Source organism: Eriocheir sinensis, chromosome 27 (assembly GCF_024679095.1).
Source record: "Eriocheir sinensis breed Jianghai 21 chromosome 27, ASM2467909v1, whole genome shotgun sequence".
Lineage (NCBI taxonomy): Eukaryota > Metazoa > Arthropoda > Malacostraca > Decapoda > Varunidae > Eriocheir > Eriocheir sinensis.
This window is the reverse complement of record NC_066535.1, coordinates 16577877-16598413: the sequence shown is the minus strand read 5'-3', so window position 1 is coordinate 16598413 and position 20537 is coordinate 16577877. Positions and strand designations below refer to the sequence as shown.

At 44.6% G+C, this 20537-nt stretch overlaps 1 protein-coding gene across 3 annotated transcripts in view; it reads left to right on the top strand.

Annotated features, from left to right (window-relative positions):
• LOC127004204 (sarcoplasmic calcium-binding protein) overlaps window positions 1-18235 on the top strand; it is an 18490-nt gene extending 255 nt beyond the window's left edge. Inside the window, exons 2-6 of one of the 3 annotated variants that reach the window (XM_050871729.1) lie at window positions 4611-4666; window positions 12179-12345; window positions 15180-15309; window positions 17117-17220; window positions 17734-18235. In XM_050871729.1, coding sequence (XP_050727686.1) covers window positions 4615-4666; window positions 12179-12345; window positions 15180-15309; window positions 17117-17220; window positions 17734-17862 — 582 coding nt within the window. In that variant the 5' untranslated portion in view covers window positions 4611-4614 and the 3' untranslated portion in view covers window positions 17863-18235. Of the gene's footprint in view, window positions 1-4610; window positions 4667-12178; window positions 12346-13211; window positions 13342-14206; window positions 14337-15179; window positions 15310-17116; window positions 17221-17733 lie in introns of all 3 variants that reach the window. The other 2 variants (XM_050871728.1, XM_050871727.1) reach the window with 2 other exon arrangements.
• The last annotated feature ends 2302 nt before the right edge of the window (window positions 18236-20537 follow it).

Sequence of the window (20537 nt, the reverse complement as noted above, 5' to 3'; positions counted from 1 at the left end):
GACACCACGGTGAACTTCCCTACACGTTCTTTCGATTGGATTGTTGTTTTATTGTATTAGCGGAAGTGAGATCGACTGTTCCCGACAAGTCTGAGACAGTGTGTGATGACTCCGGCGCCGATCTCCAACTCCCCTCGTTACGCCGATGCTTACTTGTTTATTTCAAGTTTCACTCTAGGTATTGGAGGGAGTTCTCGCCCTCCGTGGGCTGGGGCGATGCCCTGAGTTGGAAATCAAAGTTTTGACTCTGAACAATTCAGGTGGACGTTTAAAGAGGACGCTCACACACCTGTTGTAATGCTTCACCGCCGCCACTGTGCGAGCCCCGCGTGCTGGGCTGTCTGTCTGTGTTGTTTGTCTCCTTGTCTATCTGTCCATCACTTAGTGTGTATATCTATCTGTCTGTCAGTCTCTAGCATTCAATAAGCTTGTTAGTCTACTTCTTTTATTTTCATTGTTAGTTCATCTCTCTCTCTCTCTCTCTCTCTCTCTCTCTCTCTCTCTCTCTCTCTCTCTCTCGCAACACACACACACACGCACACACACACGTGACTGGTTCAAGGACGCGTCAAGGCAAGCAACGTGTCGGTGCTTCACACAGTCACACAAACACACACACACAAACACACACACACACACACACACACACACACCTGGTCCCACTCTCTCACTTTCTCGCTGTCGGCTATTGGGTTACGCTCATACTTGGGACGGCCGCAGAGGTTTTGGAGTTAAAAGTGTCCGCCGTTCATTGTTGCCAGACGGTTGGCAACCACCCCCAGCGCTGCTACAGAAACAAAGTGCGACATGTTGTTTTCCCTTTCTCTCCTCGGTCGGTTTTTTTTTTTTTCCCTTCTCGTGTGCCATCATCAGAAGAGATTCAAAGGTTTCGGGAGATAGGTTTTCATGAGTTATTTGCCTTTTGCTTTTCATCTTTCTTTCACTTTAGCCAACAACACATTTTCACTGGATTTACATTTTAATGATCTGCATTTTCTCTCGCAAAGGCCTGAAATTCCTCATTTTTATTCTTTTTCCTTTGAGCTATTTTTTTATCCTCTTCTCTCTCTCTCTCTCTCTCTCTCTCTCTCTCTCTCTCTCTCTCTCTCTCTCTCTCGCTCTAGCTCTCGCTCTAGCTCTAGCTCTGGCTCTCTCTCTCCAAACACTTTCCTATTTTTACGGCTCCTACTTCTATCCCTCCTTTTATCACTCAACTTCCTTTTCTGTAGCATGGACAGCCTCAACTTTTTCCCGTCTTCCTCTCCTCTCCTTGTTCCCTGCCACTTCTCGCCGACTAATCCGCCTCTCCTCGCCATAGCCTGTCCTCTTTTCCCTTCCTTCCCTTCCCATCCACTCCTGTCCCTCGCTTCCCAGCCTGTGCACTACTTGACTCGGCCCGGCAAACAAAGGGAAGGCCGTCCAGAGGCTTCTGACATTTCTCGAGAGCCTTAAGTTAAGTTGCCTTCCGCTGAAAATCAAGAGACTATTATTATGTATGTGGGGAGTGTTAATCCTCTTCCTCCGTCACTATAAGCCCTCGCCACCCCACCCACGTCTTCCTTACCCCCCACTCTCTGGCTCTCTCACCCCCTTGCCCCCCCTTTCCCTCCCATACACGCACCACCACCGCTTAACATAAGGTCGGGGGTCATCGTCTGGCCTGACCTTACGCTACGGTGCTACGCTTGCTAACTCTTGCCTGGTTTGCTTCCTGTTCTCATCAAGTTGTACAATTGTTATAATAGTGATGGTAGTAGCATTAGTCGTAGTAGTAGTTGTTCTTGTTGCTCTTGCTGTTTTGTTTGTGTAGTATTAGTAATAGTAGTAGAAGTAGTAGGAGTTGTAGTAGCAGTAGCAGTAGTAGTAGGTGACAGTCATTTTATTTAACTGCAGTTTCGTTCACTATCAGGTAAAATTAAAAGAAAGGTTATTTACTCTCTACGACTGCCACCTTATATTTTGCCTCAATTCTGTCAGAACCTTTAAACAACGCGAGCTTATTTTTGGCGGCTCGAGCACAGACAGCAGAGGCGTGTGCTTTACAGTAGAGACGACCCCCCACTCCCCCCTTCCACTGCACCATTCCTCTTCCTTCACCCTCCCCCTCCTCCCTCCTTTCCTCCACCCGTCCGCTATACTTGGATACCTCGAACTCTATCTACGGTTTTATTTCCACTCTGTACATTCATTTTACCAACGTCAGGTACGAAGCGTCTGTACAGTCAGTCAGTCAATCACCCGAAAAAAATAGTCTTTTCTCGTGCAGTCAAATGAGCATTCACTTTGTTGGTTATCCGTTTTGCAGCTACTTGAGCCTCGCTTCGTGGATTTCCTCTGTAAGGCGATGTACTGTTGAGCCACTGCCGTTGCTTCTTGCACCACGAGGTTGTCTGCTGGCTGCGTGTGTAGGAGCTGAACAGAACACAGATAAAGAAGTAGTTTCGCTGATGGGAAGGATAAGTCTAGGTGTTAGGGAGAGCTTCCTTTCATTGGCTTACTAAAGAGAGAGTTAGTATTTCTAGGTGGTGATGGTTGCTGGAGTGGTAGTAGTAGTAGTAGGAGGAGGAGGAGGAGGAGGAGGAGAAGGAGGAGGAGGAGTATGGTGACGGTGGTCCTGGTGGCGGTGGCGATAACTGAACCCGTAGTATTAAACTGACAGACTATAATTACCTTACCTTCAGAGCGTTTACTATTCTCCATGCACTACACCGCCACCGTGACTGAGCGACGAGGCAAACGTTTCAAGGAGTATCAAGAGAGGGTGTACGTAATGACTGACACCGAGAATGTTGAGGAAGTTTGACCAAGCTACTCCCCCCTCCTCCCCCCCCTCCTTTTTTTCCTCTACTCTACTGTACCCCCCGCCTCCTCAATTTTCATCCTACTCGAGCGAGCCTACTTTCTTACTCTTTTCTACTTTCTCTCCTCCGTCGCCTTCTATACATATCAAGTATTAAACATATCCTCACTCTTTTTACTACAATCAAGACTTCTCTCTCCTCTCCCCTCCCTTGCCTTTTATTCGGAGAGAGGAACGAGACTCTCTTCCTCCCTCACCTTTTACACAGATCAAGACTACTACACTTTTTCATCTCTCTATCCCTTTTTCTACAGAGAGATTATACGTTATCCCCCAATATCACTTTTAACCACGAGCCAGAGTAAACTTTTTTCCCTCCCTTTACTTTTACGCGGCGCAGGATCATATACTACGCCTTTTTTTCCCCTCCTCCTTTCCTTTCTCGCTGACTTCCCTTCGTCGTGTTTTCGTGCGGCGCCTCCGTCACTGCAGCTCTTGGGATTCCGCGGCGGCTGTTCGGGTCTCGAGGAAGGACGTGACTGCTGTGTGTGATCGCCTCGCCCGGTGTTGACGTCGAGTCCGTCCATTTCCTCGGCCCCGGATCCACTTAATTGCTCCCCTAAGGTTAATTTGCCTCAGACTTAATCCGCACCGAAGGAGAATGCTTATTGCCTGATTTCCTTCCCCACGCGCGGCTTTTTTGTGGGCTTGGTGTCTTGGGTCATTATCGTCATCATCATCATCATTTTCCTTGTATTCATTATCATTCATGTCATCTTCGCCTTCTTAATGTCCTTTCTCAGTCTCCTACGCCTTTCTGGACCTTATATTCAGCAACAACTACAATCAAGAACAACAATAACAGCAACAGCAAGAGCAACAGACATCGATAATAACAATAACAACGTGACTTTATCTTGCGGTAGTCCTTTATATTTTCCCTAAACACACACACACTCTCTCTCTCTCTTTCCTTCCCTTCATATCTATCTATCTGTCTATACATCTATCTATCTATCCCTCTCTCTGTGTTACCTCAGTCACCTCACACTCTCTGACTCCCCTTCACCACCTCCTCCGTCGTCAACGCTGCCTTACCGTCGCCCTTTCCTGGAAGTCGAGTCTCTTGGTGTCGTTGAGGATGAGACCGACCACCGAACTTGCCCAGCATCAATTAATAATGCAAAGCCGCCGCTCCTCCTATGTCCCGTTCCTCCTTTCTCTCCCTCACGCCGGCCACACATTCTCTTCTCGGCCGTCGCCCTTTGATCCCTCTCTCTCTCTCTTCTCCATCGTGTTGTGAGGTTGTGTTCGTTTCGGTATTGCAAACGTCACTGAAGGGGCGTCCTTCCGAAGGGTTGTTAGAGTAGGGATAACATAAATAAAATTCTTGTCCACTAAACGGAGTGAGGAAAAAATTGTCTGGGAGAATATTCAGTATAGAGAAATTTAGGAAGTGTAAATTAAAGCACTGAAAAGGTTTGAAAAAAGAAAACCGTCTTGAGATATGTTATTTTTTTACTTAGATCTTCCTTTTTAAACTTAAGAATGCCTGTAAATGATAAAACCTTTAGAATATGAAAGAGTGATAAGAGTATAAAAGGAGACTTACAAATGTAGATATGTGATATGTGATCCATTTATATTCTTTTAAAACTATGAATATTTGTAAGTATACGTTCCATCTTAAAGTATTTGTTCATGCCTCCTTTTTTCCATACCCCTTTTAAAACTATGTATACCTGTTATAACATGTTCTGCAGCGTCCTTCCTGTACATGTTTTCTCACGCCTGCCTCCTCCTCTTCCAGCAAAATGGCTTACACCTGGGACAACCGCGTCAAGTACGTCGTCAGGTACATGTACGGTACGTGAAGCCTCGACTCAACACCCTCTTCATCCTTGGCCATTCATCTGTCCCTTCCTCATCATCATCATCATCTTTCTTTTTAACCTTCCTCTCCCTCTCCCTCTCTCGTCATTTTCATCCTCTTCATCCATTTCTTCAAGTTCTTCCTCTTTTTCTTATCCTTTTCCTCATCCTACTTCTTCTCCGTCTCTTCCTCCTTCTGTTCCTCCTCCTCACACTCTGCTTTATCTGGTTCTTGTTTTTGTTCATGTTCTTGTTCATGTTTTTTTTTTATACTTTATCGTCGTCTTATTATTCTTTTTATGCGTCTTTTTTTTCCTCTTCCACATTTTATTCCTCCTCCTCCTTCTCCTCCTCCTCTTCTTCCTCCTTACTCTCAGCCCAATGCAACTATCTGGTTTCATTTTCTTTTTGCACTTTCTCAGACGTTCCTTTTTTTTGTGTTCCCAAGTCTTGCATATTCTCTCCTATTTACTTCTTTTTTTACTTATCCATTATTTAGTTTGTCAGTGTCCTTTGAATTTTAGGTGGCATTAACGTTTTTCTGTTATCTTCCGCATATCATTTTGGGTCAGTGAGTCTCTTCAAATTTCAGTTTTCCTATGTTGTTTTGATATCTCTTTTAATATCATCTTTTTTTTCCTCTATATTTGTTTTCGGACATTTTTTTTTTACTTCTTTACTTCTAATTCGCTGTCTGTTCAGTCCGTTCTGTCTGTCTTTCTGTTGTCTATCTGTCTGCTCTCTCTCTCTCTCTCTCTCTCTCTCTCTCTCTCTCTCTCTCTCATTTTGCCATACTCCCCTTCACTGATTCATATATCCGGTTCACCTGGTGGGGGGGGAGAGAGAGAGAGAGAGAGAGAGAGAGAGAGAGAGAGAGAGAGAGAGAGAGAGAGAGAGAGAGAGAGAGAGAGAGAGAGAGAGAGAGAGAGAGAGAGAGACAAAAAAGCTAAGATTTAAGCTATATGCAAATCTTTTCCCCTGACATCCACTTGCAAGAATGTTCAAACAGATTCACTCATAATATAAACGTTTCTTCACGGTATTATTCCCCCTCGCAGATTCTGATTACACGCCTTTCCCCTCCCCGGTCACGGCGCCACATGAAGGCTCGCAGGTGCATTACAGACTCCCCTTCTCACCTGCCCTAACACTCCACCTTTCGCCCCTTCCCGACACTCTCTTCTCTCACTCACTCAAACTGGAATGGAAGGGTTGAATAGGACGAGGACATATCGAGAGAAGAATACAAAATTGAGTCTTCGTGCAATTCTGAATCCTGAGTAAACATTTAAGCTATGTAGAGAAAGATTAGAGATATGAAACTGCCCTCAAGAACACTGCAAAGGTAAAAATATAGACTTAGAAAAAGATTAAGAGGAGGAAGACAGGATAGATGCACACCAGAAGGAAGACTCAAAACTATCCTCAGATTTAGCAATGGAACGGAGCGGGACTGGACGGGACGGGACGGGGTGGATGAGATAGTCCCGTCTTCTTGCTCTAGGACTTACTGCAGTGAATTTTAGCCTCTGCCTCACACAATCGACCGACTGAACTATTTGCTTGGGGAGAGAGTTCAAGAATAATGCCCAGCCGAACCCCAGGCGGAAGCTCTTTGCATGGAAGTTGGAAGTTGTGGCCTTTTGTTTCGTCTGGAGCACAATGGGGCGGGAGCTTCAGTATGGAGGGCGGCGAGAAGTGGAGGAACTCAAAAGATAATGATGGTGAAAAATTTTGTAAAATATTAAGTGAGCGCCGTTCCCTCCCTCGCTCCTTCCCGCCTTCTCCCACGCACCCACTCAGACACCTCCCTCTCCCTCTCCTGCTTGTATCTCCCTCTCTCCTCTCCTCTCCTCTCCTCTTTTCTCTTCTTTTCTCCTCTTTTCTCCACTTTTCTCCTCTTTTCTCCTCTTCTCTTCTCTTCTCTTCTCCTCTTTTCTCTTCTTTTCTTTTCTCCTCTCCTCTCCTCTCCTCTCCTCTCTCTCTCTAAATCCCCTCTGGTCCCCGCGTTTTGGCCCCAATTAACCCATGACATTTCCTTTTTTTAGCCTGATAATAGAGGAAGCCTTATGGAAAAACCGCCTTCCATGGATCTATTTCGAGTGAGTCTTCCTGACGGAGCTGAATTCCCATGCCTAATCTTGGGGGGCGCTTGCCTTGGTGCTTCTCCTCCGTAGCATGTAATCTGACGAGCCACTCTTTCAAACTCTGGGAAGTAAATGTTGCCTTACTTTATTCCCCTATGCTAGCTTCTTTTCTAAACTTATTCGTAGGTTTTATTGGTCGAAGTCTCCATTCACTTCCATCCTCTTCGTATTCAAAACCTTGGTCGAGTGGACGGACGCAGCTAGATGATGATACAAAACTCTCCTTCAGAGGCCATATGTCTGATTTAAAAGTGACAGTTTCCTAAGTTATTAAAAGGAAGTGGAGGTGAAGTTAACGTAGTACACTATATACTGATATCAAAAGAGTTGTCTTCAGATTAGGAGGTTCACAGATTGATTCCTCTCAAGCCAGAGTATTAAAGTTGACCAAGGATGTCACAGAGGGGAGGGCGTGAGGCGCGCATGCGTGGCGACCGCTGCCCTCATGACATATTCAGCGCCGCACAAGTACATCTCGGCCCGAAAAAAAGAGAGGTTAGGGTCTGCTGCCTTTGCCTCTCTTCCGGCCTAAGTTTCCTTGATCTTAGACTTTTATCATGTTTTATACTTGGCTCCCCCCTTGTACCGCTAAACACTCACCTCCAACCCACGACTCCAGGTAGTAATTATCAAGGCGAGAAGCACCAACAGGTAGTCAACGCATGTTTCTGCCTTCGTGTAATTTTCTCACCTGAACGAGCCGCCCCCGCCACTCCATCACGGCCACCGCCTCCACCATTCTCCGCGCGGCATAAAACTTCCTAGAGCTGTGTTTGTTAACGGTGTCTCATCCCCCTTAATCGGCGTTCCCTCCCTCTCCTTGGCTGATCAATATTCTTCGCCTCAACACCACTCAAAAGTGTCACTGTTCCGTAAGCCTCTGCACTCACCCTACCTCAGTACGCGGCTCAAAGGTTCAGTGAGTGCCGTGCTTGTGATGTCTCAACAGGCTTACTTGTAGAATTCTGGTGTTTAACTTGAAGCACCTCTCAGGCCCTTGTTCACTTCCCCGTAGTTACAATCGACCGAAGATAGTCTTCGCCCGCCAACAATAGGTTCCAGCCGTCAAACTGAAGATTTCTTTAACCCTGCAACTTATTCCCTTTATCCTCTCTGTAGCCGCTTCCTCTTGTTTCTGTAGACTTTTTATCATTCCTTTCCAATAACTTATTCAACAAGGCTCACTGGAGGCCTGGAGCAATAGGACTCCACATCCCGCTTCTCCACTCCAGCCATCCTCTCATCGTTGTCATGTTGAAATATCTGTGTGGGACGGGCCGGAACGAGTCGCCTATATTTATATCAGAGAAGGTCGTCAGTTTCTGTGGACCTCCTGTTAGCTCCCTGGCTGATACACGGCATTCGCTTCTACCTTTAAGGCATCAATAAGTCACACATTATTCCGACCAACGTTATTGAATACCGGCCGACCCAACCCTCACACACGCGCGGGTCACACACCTCTACTTGCCCTCCTCGCCCTCTCATCCTCCTGGCCGCCTCCATGTTGCCTCCTGACATGTGTTTTTTTTGCTCATTTTATATCCTTCAGATTTTCGCTTCCTCCTTTCTTTCCTCTTGAATACCTTCTCCCTTTTTTATTTTGAAAGTAGTCAATCACTTCTTATTACTTTTCCGTTAAACGCTAAACTCATCTTACCCCGTAGCGCCACTATATACGTGGACAAGGTCGTTGTGTAGCCTTTGACATTTACTAAGACACAGTGGAGAAGACGCGGAGAGAAGGTGAGGCGGCAGAGGAAAAGACGGAGGGAGGGCGAAGCGGCAGAGAAGACAGGATAAGGGTGAAACGATAAGTGGCCTCGTTGACATCTTCCCCCGTATTTATCGCACTGCAACAAGGCACCTCGGGGAAAACAAGTGCTTCTTCCATCATACGTGTTTACTTTACTTATTGTTTTCTCTTCTGTTTCCTTAGCGCTTCCCCCACGTTGTTATTTTACCCGTCGCTTTTTTGTCGCTTCCCTACGTGTCGTCGTGGCCTCCTCCAGTCACGTCACCCGCCAGGCCCCGCTAACTGCCTCTTTCACCGCGCCCTTCCTTTTATCTTGGTCCCCCCCTTCTACAACCACCGCTTGTGACCCTCAGTATCCCTCCTCATTATTTTACCTCTTCCATCGCCCTCCGTTTCTTTCCCCTTTCTTTCCTCCGCCTTCCCTGCTTCTTGGCTCGGGACACGAGACACCATTAAGACCACCTTCAAATCATCCACCTTCCTACGGCCTGAGGGACACGGAGGCTGTGCCATTAACCTCATTCATCTTTTTATTCCTCATTTGATTAGAGGAGTATTGATTGCTCTCAAGAGGTACATTTTTTCAGTTATATTCGTTTTTTTAAAAGAGAGAAAAGAAGAAAACATTGGCTTACTTGCCTTAATTTCTTTACATTTGCAACAAAAGTAGTTTTGTTATTTTTGTTTAACTTCATCCATGTCTGTGAGCAAATAGAAGTGCCGCAATCCTTTCCCTTCCTCCCTTTGTTTAGCTCTGCGTTCATAGGTGAAACCATATGCTTGTCATGATGGAGTGCAGGAGAGTGATATGAGTGTAGGAGGAGGGAGGTCTTCCTAGCTCCATGTCATTGATGCCCCTTCTATCAGTCCCTCACACCTACCTTACTCTTCCTCCCTCACCCATACTGCCTGCAAACGTTCCTTGCCATGTGCGTCCCGAGTATTCTGAAGTCATTTTCCTTTCCCTTTTATCTTCCGAACGCATGTCACTCAATCATGACAGGTGAGGGACACACCAGAAGCCTTTCTTTACCTTGCCTAACGGGCGGGTGAATGGGCTGGCGTGAACGGTAAACACGCGGCCCCAAGGAGTCTGTGCGGTTACAGCTCTACCTCAGAATCTCCTCACGAAACACAAGTAGCTACTTTGTAACCGGGAAAGTGGCAATGCTGGGGTATTTTTATATACTGGTTTAGCATTTCCTAAGCGCCGAGGAAGCCAACCCCCGCGCGCTGAGGCTGCCAAGTCCATTGTTACATTGCCCACCAGTGAGTCGCCGCGCTCTACTGGCGTACATCGCGGAGTGCGGGATCTTTTTTTATCCTCCCCGTTTTTAACTCGCTGTTTAGTCCCTTGGCTTCCAAATATGACAGCCTGAGGGGGAATTCAAAAGGACATGAGCTTTATTTAGATAGTTTGTAAAGAAAAACAGAAAACGAAACTAGATGAAAAGAGTAATATAAAAAGTTCATAATACTCTGCGCCTCTTTTGATAATAGTGAAAATAAGTATTATATAATGAGAGAGAGAGAGAGAGAGAGAGAGAGAGAGAGAGAGAGAGAGAGAGAGAGAGAGAGAGAGAGAGAGAGAGAGAGAGAGAGAGAGAGAGAGAGAGAGAGAGAGAGAGAGAGAGAGAGAGAGAGAGAGAGAGAGAGAGAATGGTTTCGGAGCACAACCACACAAGCACACAATTAAGAGAGAGATCACTTCCTCGCCGGATCGTCGACTTCTCTCCTGCGCAAGACGAGTCCACCAAACTAAATTTAGCTCCGTATCGCTTCAAATATCACTCGGTGGCAGTAAATTGGTCCGTGAAGGTCTCAATGCCAGAGCTCAGTGACACTCCTCCACTGCCTTGCTGGGGGCGAGACTGCGCCTACCAACCAAAAAAATTAAACTTCTATATTGAGTCACCATCCCTCGCCACACCAACTGTTACCTCCATGTAAACACCGCCGGGGGGGGGAGGGGGACTCATTAGGACCTCCCGCCCCACTATTTCTCATATCATCAGGAAATTCTTAGCACGTGCGCGAACATTGTTGGAGAAAGAAAATTGTGTCGGGCGGGACGTGCTTTGAGTGCCGACAGTAACGCGCCATTGGTTTTGTTCTTCGCTTAGTCAGTCTGCACATGCAGCTTTTTCAACGTTTTCCAAACGTTGTCATTTCGCCCGACGCTTTGGCGCTTCCCCTTAGCGGGTGTTATATTATTCTCAGTAGGGGAAACAACTGAACATATATGTATCCAAAGTGAAATTTGAATAAGAATAATTTGAAACTGGTATCCTGCATTTCCTAGAGCGACGTGAGTGCACTTCTTTTTTTTTTTTCTTTTTTTCATTTTCATCTAGATAATCTTTTACCTGAAGAGGATACCTGTTGTGGTGATAGAATTAACTTAGCCGCGTGAACTTTAGATTTTTAGTATTTGTCATGGACGCTCTTTCATGGATGTGACCCTTCATGATTTACTTTTTTGAACGATCCTTAAACCAAGGACACGAAATCGTTACCTATGAACTTGGGGGAAAAAATAGCTTTACTTGGGAAAACTGCAGAACACAAAACTTAGCCTCTTCCATGACTCGTGGGCCCAAGGACATCAGATCACCACCTCTGAACTCGAAAAAGTACTCCCTCTGAGAAAGCTGCAGAATACATCGATAATAATCAATATCGGGTAAGGGGGGAGAGGAGAATGACCGCCGCCGCGACACTGATTGGACCTCGTTGCCGCGGATTAAAGGCAGGTGAATTGATTGCTATGCCAGTCGCGGAGTCTTCCTTGTTGAGGCCGCTGAAGGTTCCCTCTAAGACCCGAAAGAAAGTGAAGAAAAACGTAGATGCAACGCAAAGGGGCACATGTCGAGGGTTGGGCTTCGCTCTTCACCGTCAAAGGAAATCGCCAGACTAACTCACTGGCTGTAGTGAAATCACGCACTATGTCACCTGTAGCACGTTAGGGAGCACTGAAAAGGTACCAATTTGTGAGGTGCAACGTGCACTCCTAAGGCATTGTTTATAAGGTCACAACAAACATTTGAGCAAAACTTTAGAGAATTTCATGTACATTTACCCTGCAGCATAATACGAAAACTTTTCCTTAATACTTACATTTCTGAAGGCGGATCAAGCGACAGGTTTTAGGTTATAGTAATATTTCACACAGCAAAGTTTAAATTGCATTAATTATTTTGTCAAAGCAAGTCCTTTGATATGAATAATGTAAAGTCATTGTGCATTATTAACCAACCTATCTCTAATTAAGCACGAAATCTCTCTTGATGCGAAATTTGGGCACTGTAGTTTTCTAGAAAATTGTCTTTGCCGTATATATCCATCTCTCTCTTTTGTCCAGTCACTCCCGTGCAAGCTTCAGTCATCACTTTTATTCCTCTTTCAACAGCCTGAGTATTGTTTAGCCAAATAGGAACTTTTAGTGGGGTTTCATTAATGCTACCCCGCTGCATTCTTCCTTCCATAGGGTTCAGTTATGTATTTTTTCCAGCTGTAGACGAAGATGCCTTGCTCATATTTCATCTAATGTGTTGCCAGAAAAAATAACATAATGATTTTTCTTCCTTTCTTTTATCTTTGCAGACATCGACAACAATGGCTACCTCGACAAGAACGACTTCGAGTGCCTGGCCCTGAGGAACACACTCATCGAGGGCCGCGGCGAGTTCAAGGACGAAGCTTACGCCACCAACCAGAAGATCATGAACAACCTCTGGAACGAGATTGCTGAGCTTGCTGATTTCAACAAGGTAGGACTCGAGGGTAGACAATGTGCGGCGTAGGAAATGCAGGGAGTCGTAGAAGACAAGTTCGAGTTCTATTTGAAAAGCCAAAAAAAATTGTAAGAGAAGACTAAAGTAAGCTTGTATACATATTACTGACTCTGGAAATTTGTCAAAACGCATATAGACTTTTATAATTCTTAGTTATTTAGGTTAAAAAAAAATTCGTTCTCCGCAGGGTTTTGAGGCGAGATTATCCTCACAGCAGTGTGGATACAATTTATCTTTTTCAGATAAGTTACTAAGAAATGTACTGAGGTCAGTATTTGGTGTAATATGGCTACAAATATTTCCCTAAAGCTTGCCAGAGAGTCAGTAGCAAGGGGCAGATCGTCGCCTTGATGCCCTCAAGAGAACTGTCAGGGCAGCGTGAAGGGTTGGTTGGTGGTGCCCTCGGTGCTGCACAGATAGGCTCCAGCGTGTCAGAGTTGTAGCTCACATGAAAATTCTCATGAAAATTTTGTCAGCAGCATATATTTTTTTGTGGGTTATTGACATTAACATCCACCAAAGTCATTGGTTTCAAGGTATCTACTGAATCCATTTTGAACACGTCTTGAATATGAAAATTCCCACCATTTAGAAATTTAACGATTTATTTACTGATCATAGATAACCGGCGACAGCGCTCTATTAGTCAACAAAATGTGAATGATTGGAATATCAAAATTATATCTTATTACAATAGGGTTTGTGACTGTGTGAGTGGGTGTTCGGATGGGTGTGGGTGTGGGTTTGTGGGTGTCACAGACCCAGCTATATTGACGTGACAAGACTGTCTTCTGGTCATCGGTGAGGAGCTGCTAGTGTAGGCTGCACACTGCTGTTTACAGGACGGTCAGGTCACTGTCGACGAGTTCAAAAAGGCTGTCCAGAATCTGTGCCTCGGCAAGACGTTTGAAGGTTTCCCTCCTTGTTTCAAGACCGTCATTAGCCGACTGTTCAGGACTATTGATATCAACGGTAGGTCCAACGATGAAGGCGGAGCCAAGGAAGCACTAACTGCCGAAAGCCGCCTCTACCCCACTGCGCTATAACCCTGTGTGGTGTCCGTCTCTGGAGCAGATCCAACACGTCTGTTGTAATCGACATTTGTTTTCCTAATACCATCTACGCTATATGAATAACGATTTTTATCGCTATGTCGCATTGTCAAGTAGTTGTCTTTTTATTTCGACTCCTAACAGTTACATGTCTTCTGTTCTTCACATTGTCTGGCGGGAAAGCTACTCGCTAGGGACAGTATTATACTCAGTCGGGAAGCTTATCGTCGTGTCAGACCTGTCGGCGGGAAGTAATCTGAGCTGCACGTGGAAAGTCAACGCTCTGCACACTTAGGTGCAGGGTTAGTATAAACAACGGTTCAGATCACAGATCATTAAGATCTTGATGGTATGTACGGAGCTCGGAAAAGCCCTTAGAGAACCTGGTGTTTGATATTAAAGTCCCAGTGGCGGGACACAAGATACTAAGAGGAATGCTGGTTTGTCCTGTTGAGTCACATGAAACAAAGCACTGGGCGTTTCCCGCATGACTAACGTTTGCGTTTCTGCAAACTGACGTACTTTTTAGTTTTACCGGTAGCATGAATGCAAATAATATTGTTTTTAATTACAGACTACAATTGGTTAAAAATAAGTACAATTTGCATTTTCTATATGCAAAAAAAGGTATCGATGGTAATGACCTCAACTTCATTTTTTGTTTTCCTCTTTCCCTTCGCAAGGTTTGTATTTTGTACCACGGGAAAGCTGTTGTGGCCCCTCTGGCGTCCGACATTGTCAGCTTCCTCGTTTCTTCCCCCTTGCTATAATCTTATCGCTTACAGGACGGTGAGGTTACTGTCGACGAGTTTAAGCAGGCTGTTCAGAAACACTGCAGCGGCAAGGGTTTCGCCGACTACCCCAGTGCCTTCAAGACTTTCATTGCCAACCAGTTCAAGACAGTTGACGTGAACGGTATGTTGCAAGACCCGCTAACTGGCGTGCGGCGATGTGTACCCTCACTCCACCTTGAGAGTAACACTATTTTGCTGACCTCCACTTCCACCTCTTGCAGGTGGAAATTGTTGCTAACGCGACTTTATTGCCCGCAATTTGAACACCCATTTTGTCTTGTCCAGATCAGGGTTAGTCTCGAGATGAGCCTAAAATGGGTGGTAAAAATCGCCTTAGTGATGACAAGTACGCTGGCTATCAATCGGTTTATTGATTTGCTTCTATTATTGAAATTGGTTTCATAACCCTTGATGTAAACCGCACATCTAATCTTCCTTCAGCGCTCTATCATTTTGGCCAGGACATGCACCACACACAATGGACACTGCCAACTTATCAAGACACATCCTGACACTTCAACAGTTCCTGTGACTCTGCTTGCTTTCTCAGCCTCACTTGAGACCTGCTTCCAGGATGGGGAAGTTTCCGGCGAGGAATTCAAGCAGGCCGTCAAGAACGCTTGCGTCGGCAAGAATTTCGATGAATTCCCCAATGCCTTTAGGGTGTTCATTGTAAATCAGTTTAAGACAGTTGATGTCAACGGTATGTGTGACCGAGTAGTTTTTTCCGGTCTTTTTGTGTAAAATGTTTTATGACTGCGATTTTTTGGTCTATCATTTCCATAATTTCCATTTTCAAATCAGCTTATTTTCAAGTCTCAGACCAAAAACACAGTCCGAGACTCCTTATAAGCAAGCATACCTTGCTTACTCAGTCTTCTCTTAGATTCTTCATTAGGAGAGTTCATTCCGGGTTTTACCACGGGCTGTAAACGGTATTCATAGATCCCATTGTTGGTTCCAGGACGGAGAGGTGTCAATTGACGAGTTCAAGCAAGCAGTACAGAACGTTTGTGTGGGCAAGGGCTTTGACTCCTTCCCAGTGGCTTTCAAGTCGTTCATTGCTAACCAGTTTAAGACAATTGACGTAAATGGTATGTTGTAAAGGACACGCATAAAAGATAAAGGTCCCAGGTGTCACATCTGCCTGTGGAACCCTGTTTTGAGGGGCATATCTTGGTTCCCCGTCTGCGATGTTCCTTATTTTGTATTCCAGAGCTTACAGTAAATCCCTTAAAGCTTCATTATAGTAAACTGCATAACTAGTTGCAATTGTACGAAAATTGGCACCACAAGCCTGGATCTGTAGAACCCTAGTGTAGAATAGAGACTCCCAGTAGAGGCCACCTCGTAGCTTGCTGCCTGCACACACTTGTTTTCCTTCTTACACAAGTAGTTAGCTGTTGAAAGCTTCTGCAGTATATGACATAACACCATTTTTCGAAAACATTGAATAGTTTATTTTAAGAAAATAATATAAAATGTAGACCCCAAACTAAATTCCAGTCTGTGCTGCGGTTCGAGTTGCTCTTTTAAGCATTTTGTATCCTTCTCTTGGCCTCTAGAAACCTAAACATACATAAAATTTAAAGCTGAATTATAAATGCATTTTTACTATAGGTTTTCATCACTGCTACATGCATTTTATATCTTAAACACATCACCATTATAAAGTAGAAGTGATATTAAGAAACCCGCCAACTTGTCTTTCATCAAAGATGTCACTTACCATCCAAGCAATGCAGTCACTTCTCGAGACTTACATATGTGAACGATAAACGCCTTTTAAGCCAAGAATCAGTTTCTCATCCCAAGAGAGTGCCGAACGAGTATGTATTCGGAGACTACATTCGTGTCTCAGTTTATCTTTGTTCCTTTTTCATTCGCAATTGATAATTCATTCATACGAATCTGCAAGAAGCTTCCTTCGATTTTTTTTTTTTGTCCCATTCTTGATGCACAAGGTACTACTTTAGATTTAGTAGAATATGTTGTTCTTGTCTTTATATTTTGGCTGCTGTATTGTTTTTGCTATGCTTTAATGAATTTTTATCCGACTTTAACAAAGCCGTGTGTCAAGTGAAGGACTTAGCTACGGTTACCCCTCCCATCTAGGCATGCCTGATCCGCTCCTCCTTCTCACCGGAGCTCATCAGTATTGCATGGTTGACAGTTCTCTGTTGCGTTTAGCATTTACTCTTTTTTTCGAAAAGCAGATCCAGAACTTAAATCATATTTTTTTACACTCCATTTATTCATGTAACCACATAATATATTTATGGAAACACAGTCTTAGAGAGTGTCAGAGTATCATAATCCGAACTACGTCATCTCAGACAATCAGTAAATTCTTGTTCTGTTCTGCTTTTTGAAGAGTTATCGTAGATACTTCTAAAGTATACTACGTGCAGTGTGTTCTTAGCTATGAAATGCCACCTGACAGGTATCGGCTGTCACAGCTCGTAAGTACCACATACTAAAACATGGTTGAACAAATCCTACTCTCTGCGGCATGACAATTTGCCAAACATCCTATACCTGTTCATATGTTGCCTTACGGTACTTGTCTGCAGATTCAGTGTTCTTTTAATGTGAATATATATATATATATATATATATATATATATATATATATATATATATATATATATATATATATATATATAATTTAGAGCGTATACGCATTCCTTTAACAGTTTTTACTCCTCTGAGGTCTTCATTGCCTGACAATCCACGCTGTAGACTTTAGAGCGTATTCGAGTAATCTTCAAAGGTAACTTTTTCACTAGCAAACTGCTTAATGATAAAGGAAGTTCCATGAGTATTTCATATTTAGCTCGTTCCTATCGCGGTCCACCCCGTCCCTGTCTACTTACCAGTCCTTACCGCTCCCCCTTACAGGTGACGGTCTTGTTGGCGTTGATGAGTACAGGCTTGACTGCATCTCCAGGAGTGCCTTCTCCAGCGTTAAGGAAATCGACGATGCCTACAACAAGCTCTGCACCGTAAGTATACAAATATCGTGTTAGGTAAAGAGATGGAAGATAAAAGTGGTTGGTCATTGTAATGTAGACTAGTAGATTGATCAACTCATCAAAGAGATTGATAAGACATAGTACGCACATTTGCCTACACTAGCCCTACAGTGTAAAAATAAAGACAGTCTCAAGAACCTGCATACAGTAGGACAACATGGAACTTGATGGTAATCGGTGTTGAATCCGTGGTGTAGATAGAGTAGTTTGGAGTAGCATTAGTTTCAGAGACGAAGAGGTTTTATCTTTCCGATCTTAATCAGTTCGCTAAGAATACAGAAAAAAACATTAAAATATTTCGCTTAGGAATGCGTAATAACGCAGGGGTGAGGCTGCCATAATTTACCAGTCACCATCCAAGTGTTTGTAGGTGAAGTCTTAGACTAATGAGATTATTATGTCACGCGGCCCAAGTATCCCCTGCATGTGGAGTTCCCTGAGTATAGTGGTAGTGAGGGTTGAGCCAGACTGTTCCCCCCACAGGATGCCGACAATAAGGCTGGAGGCATCAGCCTCGCCCGCTACCAGGAGCTGTATGCCCAGTTCATCTCCAACCCTGACGAGAAGTGCAATGCCGTCTACCTTTTCGGACCCCTGAAGGAGGTGGCCTAAACACGTCTTTGAGGCACCAAGACCCTGCCCACGCGCGAGGCCCATCGCTGTGGGTGGACACCCCGCACACGCGCAACCTGGGCTGGCCGTAGCGCCCGCCTCCACACCCAGCAGTGCCCAGTTCCTCGCCGCATCATTTTTATACTCATCCCGTCTGATGCCAAGCTGCTGTGCCAGGCGACACCACCCCTGCCTGCAACAGTCGACCTGTGTGGGCGTTCCTAGCCAGGCTCCTGGAATAGGGACCCGCCTGCCCCTGGCCACCCTCCACCTTTTTTGTTTCCTTCGGCCAGAGCAACATCGGGCACGGCCGTCTACTGACACGATCACATACATCTCTATTATTGTCAAATAAACGTTAAAATGTTTTAAATCGTTATTGATTTTCCTTCATATCGTGCGCAGGTCTTTGTGGGAGCGGAAAAAAAAGAAAAAAAAAAAAAATATATATATATATATATATATATATATATATATATATATATATATATATATATATATATATATATATATATATACTTCAGTCTCCAGTCATCAGGGACATTGTGCTGGTGTTCACAGGAATCCTTTCACTACAGTTTACACATAAGTGCAAATACGATATTTTTTTTCACGAAAACTAGGTGTTCAGTTTAATATTCATAAAAATAATGAATAGGCAACTTCACAAAACTACTATGCACCCTGCAGCGGAAACGAGTGCAGCTCCTGGACACACGCTTACTTACATCGTCGTCATCACATCGTCATCCTCGGCAGCGGTGGTGGATCACAGGCGGTAAGCAAGGTGCTGGGAGGTCAAAGTTAAGGGAGCGAAGCGCCTCGATCGACCCCTTCAATCTTATCATAAGGGCTAATCCTGCAACTAATGATTCAAATAATTTTGTCAAAAAATCTTTTAAAGGACCAATTACAGTATAATAATTATGTTGCTCAATTTTACCACCTCATTATCATTGCAGGCAGCGCCACTGTCAGCTCTACGGTTAAACGACAAAATTGATTTTCTTTGTGCTTTTGCATTCTGTAATTACAGGCAGTCGTCCTACAATGCCTTCAATATTTTCTAAAAAGATTTAAAACCAGTGAGAATTAGGGTCACCGTCACGTGATCACATGACGTCAACATCAGCTGGCTGAGCCGAGCCGCCTGTGTAGGGCCCCTTAAGGTGCTCGCCGTCATTTTTTCGCCTCGCAGGCGTCAACGTTTCAATTCCAAGGTGTCAGCTCTTGTCCTCAACGTCAGCTCACCCCGCTGAACAGCAGGAAATAAGGCACGCCCTGACATGATGGAGAAAACAGCCTGTGCACGTGTGGAGGGAGTGGTGAGCGGGCAACCATACCAGCCATCTTGCATACCCGGTAAGCTGTTGTTACCTCCCTGCAAATACCACGTCTCCTCATACCACACTTATTATATATTAGGTAAGTTGCCTGGTTTTGTTCTGATTTGTCCACTTGTGATCATTGTGGTGGTTGAAATTGGCCGCAAGACAACACACAGACCAACAGACCAAACAGGTAGAAACTGACGCCGGGGTAATTCTTTCTAAAATCTGCCCTGTTCGCTTGTTATAAAGCCTTCACTTCAGTAAAAGTGTTGCTCTGATGTTTGTGTCATGTATTGGAGCCGAAACAGGGCAAGTAAACGATAGCGGTGAATGAAATATAGAATAAGTAAGCAAGTTGAACCCCTCTCCGAGCTATTTTGCAGGTGCGAACTAATTCCTACAACACCGCATCACCCCCAATACATCGCACTCTCATATGTCAGTTACTTACTATTTTAAATTGTGCATCAAATATTCTGTATCCATGAAACTAGATTTGGCATCGCTGTGGCCAGGGCCCCAAGCGTGCCCCACCCAAACGGACTTAATAGCTGAGTCTGACTATTGGTGTCCATCAGTCGGGACCACAGCTGATTATGGGGGTGCATGCTTACCTAGTGAAAGTATAAGAGTCTAAAACTCATAAAGGGTGCCACTTCTCTGTTTATGTTCAGCCTCAAACTGGTCATATCTATTCTTAAACATATTCACACTAGTGCTGGTGATGGTACATGGTCAATGAGGCTGTTCCACTTAATAATAATCCTGGAGCTGAAGAATTTGTTCCTCTTGTGTGTATTGTGGTGTGGTTTGGCCAGCTTCAGGCTCTGTCCTCTGGTTTTTGGGTGTTGACCTTGGGGAGCCAGCTTTTGGAAACTCATTGCCATCTACTTTGTTAATACCCTTTAAGATCTTGTAGGTCTGAATCATATCACCTCTAATCCTTCAGTCTTCAAGAGTGGTGAGGCCCAGCTGAGGTAATCGTTCTTCGTAAGGATACCCTGTCAACTCGGGGACTAGTTTTGTTGTCCTTCTCTGTACCTGTTCCAGCATCCTGATACCTCCTCTTGTATAGGGTGACCATGCTTGGATGCAGTATTCGAGGCATGGTCTGACCAAAGACTTGTACAGAGTTAGCAACATCTCTGAGTCCAGGCAGGTCATAGTTTTCTTCATGAGTCCCAGCACAGAGTTGGCACTCGCTACTCCCTACTCACTTGTGTAGAGGGCTTCAGGTCATTGGTGATGATGACCCTAAGGTCTTTCTCCTCGATGGTTTCTTACTAAGGTGATGGACCAAGGTAGTACTCATATCTTGGATTACTTCGGCCATTGTGCATCACC